The 5,383-nt window shown below is 41.6% G+C and overlaps 1 protein-coding gene across 1 annotated transcript; it reads right to left on the bottom strand.

Moving 5' to 3' along the window:
* Window positions 1-3,538: 3,538 nt before the first annotated feature.
* LOC123412752 lies at window positions 3,539-4,956 on the bottom strand. Its single transcript, XM_045105688.1, has 4 exons — window positions 4,840-4,956; window positions 4,437-4,741; window positions 4,283-4,355; window positions 3,539-4,183 (listed from the first exon to the last, which is right to left on the bottom strand). The coding sequence occupies exons 1-4, from the start codon at window positions 4,952-4,954 to the stop codon at window positions 4,098-4,100; spliced, it is 579 nt and encodes a 192-aa protein (XP_044961623.1). The 5' UTR covers window positions 4,955-4,956; the 3' UTR covers window positions 3,539-4,097.
* Between the last annotated feature and the right edge of the window lie 427 nt (window positions 4,957-5,383).

Genomic DNA, 5,383 nt, shown 5'->3' with positions numbered 1-5,383 from the left:
TGATGCCTCATGATCTCTTCTTCCGGTGAGCCACAACTTGTGCATTTGTCAGGGCAGGGCCTGCGAAAACCTAACCGTCATCAAACAAACACGAAACCTACATGAAGCTCAAAAGTTACTCTCTTCTCAAGCCCAAGACCAGCCAAGTGACAAACCCGAAGCCCATAGCTCGTCATGAATGTGTGGATTTCAGTATGCATTCAAAAGTAACACTGAAAGCTCCACCCAAAAGCCTAAAAGTAGAAGCCTGAGCACAGACTCGGGTTGCAGAACAAGGTCCTTGGTGTGTCCTTGGAGAAAATCCCAATCACATCCCATTTTATGGGATCGGCTCATGTTGGGTCGTCGGTCAGGCTGCCTAGGTATAGTACTTTCTATTGGTAAAGTTAACATGAAGGACATTGAAAACACCCTACTTGAACATCTCTAGTTACACATCATTGATGGTGGCGGACTGGCGGTTGTGTTTGCTCGACAAAGAGTTTCTCCTCGAGCCTTCTTGTCTTGATGGTGTTGTCTGCAATATCGTGTATGGTTCACAACACTAATTTATTTCCATTCGTTCTCAGCAGTGAGGCTAGAGTTTATAGGGTATGTCATTGCTTTGTTGGCGGCGACTTCCTTTGTGAGTGGGTCCTCTGGTTTCATCTCCATCATGTTAGTGCCCCTTTCGACACAGTTGTGAGACATGTGAGAATTAATGGTGGTTGGGCTCTTAGATATGCGGCTCTTTCTTTTGTGCCAGCTTTAACTTCAAGACGATGGTTCGGTAGGATCGTGGTCTTGACGACTTCTTGTTCGTGATCAGCAGCCATAGGATGACTCTGGGGATCGAACGACATGCGATGGCACCATCAACCCATTCGAGGAAATAAGATGGTCCACCCTCGAGGGGTTCAATGCAATTTCTTTATTTTCTAATGTTAAATGTATTGTTTGCCTTGCGACGAATCGAGAATATACTTATAAGAATGGACTTGTCTTGAAAGACTATGGCCTCCTTTGGTTCATAGGATAGAAATGTCATAGGAATAAAAATAATAGAAAAATAGATGACATATATGTCAATTTCTATAGGGAAAGAGGTGTCATATGAAGCGTAGGATAGGAATTTTATGTTGAGTCTAGGTTAAAAAGGATTCCCTTTGAAATAGGGGAAATTTTGATTTTGCCAATTTTCCTTGTGCCACTCTAGATTTTAACATTTCACTTTTGCCACTCTTAACTTTTGATAGTTATCACAATTGCCATTCTGTGGCATAAACAAAATTTTCAAAATGACAATTGTGATACATTATGAGAAGCTAAGAGTGACAAAAGTGAAACTAGAACTGTTTTTCTTTTGCCACGGAATGGCAACTGGGATAATTGTCAAAAATTAAGAGTGACAAAAGTGAAATGTGAAAATTTAGAATGACATAAGAAAAAGTTGACAAAATCTAGGTAAAAACAAAAAAAAATGAAATATAAATGGTTGGTTTCTATCCTACATAGAAATATGAATCCATTCCTACAAATCAAAGGGCTCCAAAGAAAATTTTCCCTTTAGAAATATTATCCTATATAATTCCTACAAGAATCCTACAAGCCAAAGCAGGCCTAAAGAGTTTTCTGCAACCAAGGAGCAAACTAGCGGGGATCTCTATGTAAAAATACATAACTTATCTCAGATTGGACAGTTAGAAATGTGGAACGACTTGTATACCATCGTAACCAACAACAACTACCTTGGATCTCCCACACAACTCTCCGGGTCCGTCCCAGGAGTGACGGCTGGTTCCTGTTCGGGCGATTGGGAGGCGATTGTGGTGTGTTCTAGGTTTCCCCTCCCCTCCCCGCAGATCTAGCCTGGCGCCCAGCCCCCAATCCCAGCCCGTCCCGCCCCACCTCTAGCCTGGTTCGGTGCCCAACACCCAGCCCCCAGCCTGCCCCGTCCCAGATCCACCACAAGCCTTCTGCGCGCTCTTAGGCTTCTTTTGGTTGTTGGGGTTTCCATCCCCACAGGTAATCAACACCCGCAGGGATTTGATGAATCCCCTCGTGTCACCCATCCCCTGCCAACCCCTTCCCCACAGATCCCCACAATCCCTTTGTCTTATATTCTGTTCGGTTACACCCTTCCATCTGCAACACTTGTCACTGAAAAATGTAGTGCAACTACAGGAAGCTAGCTAACACACTATCAGTTAACACTTTGCCACTGAAAAATGGCCCGATCTAGCTCAACATAGTAGCAGTTTTCATGAAGCAAAAAACACAGGCTGGATTTAGGGTTTAGCAATCACACTAGATTCTACTCATCAACGAAAGAGTCAATGCTGAATTATTTAATTGTGTGCATTTGCTAGCAGCCACGACAACGACAAAAAAAAGTCATTCGTCTTGCAATCGCTCAAGACGTCATCAGATTACATATCGGACACAACACCATGGGGTCAAGTTAGAGCACATCGCCTCAATGACTGTCCTATCGGCGTCCAACAGTGGTTCCTAGCCAAACATTTGATAGGCTAGACGGAAAGTGTCCATTCAATGCTGATGATGTTGGTCATGAATTCCTCCACAAACATGGCCACTGCACATGAACTCTTCGTTCCTGCATAAATACAACACCAAAGAATGCATATTAGACAGAGCCATTGTAAGTGCATAAATAATACGGGCAGTTCAATATTTAAACCTCTTTCCCAAATGGCTGCACTAGATGCAATTATCCTCCATTTAATATCTTCTTATCATACACGATTGTAGCGGGTACCACACTTGGGTATGTTCAGATATGGAACTATGACACGCATGCAAGTTACTATATTGCTTCGCTTGTAAATATAAGTCTTTTACATGCGGAGCAAAATGAGTGACTAACAAATATACCAATCTCTTGCTTACGTTGGACTAACAAATGATTCATTTATGTTTACTGACAGAAAATGGTATGTTCGACTAAGGTCACAACAGATCATGACAAGCTTTCTGTCTTGTTTGTTGGCTTAAGTTTCTCCCACCATATGTACACTGATATGCTGATAAGTTGATTATTCTCATTGCAGTTAGCGATGTTGCAAAAAAAGTTCATTGCACAGAAGCGATGTCTTGTGGCTATGTCACGTGATTCTTCCGGCCATGTGTACAACTACCAGAACAAAATGCAAAAAATCATGACTTCCAGAGCTCACTACCGTCCTTCGATTTGGTGTAAATTAGTCGTTCATCCAATCAAGACGTATGTGATGTGAGGATGTGATGTGCATACAACGCTTTGGGACTGGGACCAGGGCTGGAACTGCATACAGGCATTTGAATCAACCAGCACACCAGCCCCAAGCACTGATCCAATATCTATAATAAATCAACCATGAAGAGCAGCCCCACTCTCTTAAAATTCCACAATCTATCTGCTGATCTCCTTCCTCACCCATCCCAATCTCCTTTTCCTTAAAAAAAATAAGACTATCATATTTGAAATATTTTTCATGTATTATTTACTTATTTTAATTCAGGCTAGAACAACATATTCTGCAGTTGTTATATTACAGTAGCAATGAGCAGGCCAAACAACAATTGATAAAAAAAAACAAGGGAGCTTCATGTGAGTACGTGAGTTATTCCATTTCTGCTCTCAGCCACATAAGAGCAGTCTCCGGTCTAGCACTCATGAAAATCTCTCGGTTCTCGGGGATCTTGAACACTCGGAAAGCCTTGACTTCTTCCTCGAGTGTGATATCCATTGTTTTCAGCAGATCGATGCAATTTTTGATAGAGTACTCGTCCACAACCCTTGGCTTGTTCCTCTCATCTTCCACCTGCTTCGCCCTTATTTCCAAGTACTTCTCCATCATTGCAGCCACATCGCTATTCGCCCCCCTCCGCCTCTTTGGTTCTTTTTCTTGTCCATTTCTTGAGGGTGCAGTAGCCAAACTTGGTTGCGTTTGATGGGGCTCCACAACAATATTTTCTTGCACGAACACCTCCTCAAAATCTTCATGAATCTGCACCCTTTCTCCTCCAATATTCTCACCATTGGCTGATGTTTCTCCTCCAATATTATCACCATGGTATGATGTTTCTCCATGATTCTCGCGAAGATACTCACTAGCTCATCCCAGATTCTCGAGTTGTGCTTGGGTTGAGTACTGTGATGACTTGATAGATGTGAAGTTGTATGTCCCTTCAACGGTTTGTCCTACAAGTTAAAGTGACAATCGAATATAAGATTTCAAAATAAAAGACTGAACAAACATAAAACAATGACATGAGTATATGAATGAAGTTGATAACTGACCATCATGCAATTCTCCCAAAGCGTCAAAAAGAGGGAAACCTTTTGTCTTGAACTTTCCAGCTTTAGGGTGTGACTACATAGTTGACAAAAACAATGAGATTAGAGCATGCAACAAAGCAATGAAATGTTTAGGGAATAACAATGACATTCTTACTATGATAATGTTTTTCCAAAGTGGTGGATCTGCTAGAATCTTGCACTGCCGGTCATCCCATGAAACACCGCTTTGCTTCCTTATCTCTTTAATCATCTTATATTCTCTTTTCAACTCTTTCTCCTTTTGTTGGATCTTCTTCTTCTTGTACCTAGCATATGGATTCTTCTGGTGGAATTTCTTCACTATCTTATTCCATGCTTCAGAGCTCCATCCATTTTGACCCTTGTGTTCAGGTGTAGCATGCTGACGAAGCAAGTCCACGAGATCTTTCTCAAGGCTTGCATTCCATTGTGCTCTATCTTCTGCATTCCATGTATCATGTTAATGTACCTTTTTCTATCTTAACTATTTTCACATAGCTAGAGAAATATTTAATATTGTACAAGCGCTAGTTTATTACCTTTTGGAGACCCTCTCCTCCTCTTTTCCACACTCCCTGTAGGGGGTGACGCTCTATGCCTTTCGACAACTTCTTTCAGGAGGTTCAACCTTGGTGATCCTCGAGTAGTCATCATAATGATTTCTGGACAAAACAAGTATCCAAGTGACTATTTATAAAATGAGATGAAAGTAAAACAAGTTTCAAAGTGACAAATTATTACAAAGCTTTATTGTTCCCTGAGGTTGCCACTGATAATCTGCCCACATTTGATGAGCAATTGCATCCCTAAGGTTATCGCCTTCATGATTGACTTGATGATTTTGAGGATTGTCACCGTCAGGAAGATCCACAAAATTCATGGGAGATATGTTGTTTGGTTGATTATCTAACCAACGCTCATCTCCTTGGTGAGATCGAACGATGTTATGTAAGATTGTCGCTGCTGCTGGAAGCTTGACTTGATTCTCTATTCAATGATGTGTACCCACTTTCAGAATTGGGAACCGCTTCTTCAAGACTCCCAATGCCCGTTCGATATGATTTCGCAACACGGCATGCCGAT

Source organism: Hordeum vulgare, chromosome 7H (assembly GCF_904849725.1).
Source record: "Hordeum vulgare subsp. vulgare chromosome 7H, MorexV3_pseudomolecules_assembly, whole genome shotgun sequence".
NCBI lineage: Eukaryota > Viridiplantae > Streptophyta > Magnoliopsida > Poales > Poaceae > Hordeum > Hordeum vulgare.
The sequence above is the reverse complement of the archived record's forward strand: the minus strand, read 5'-3'. Positions and strand labels throughout refer to the sequence as shown.

Coding starts and splice junctions, on each gene's coding strand:
- LOC123412752 (XM_045105688.1), bottom strand. CDS start 4,954: ATGATGACTACTCGAGGATCACCAAGGTTGAACCTCCTGAAAGAAGTT. Junction 4,742..4,839: donor GAGGAGAGGGTCTCCAAAAG/GTAATAAACTAG, acceptor CATGGAATGCAG/AAGATAGAGCACAATGGAAT. Junction 4,184..4,282: donor TTTGGGAGAATTGCATGATG/GTCAGTTATCAA, acceptor TTTAACTTGTAG/GACAAACCGTTGAAGGGACA.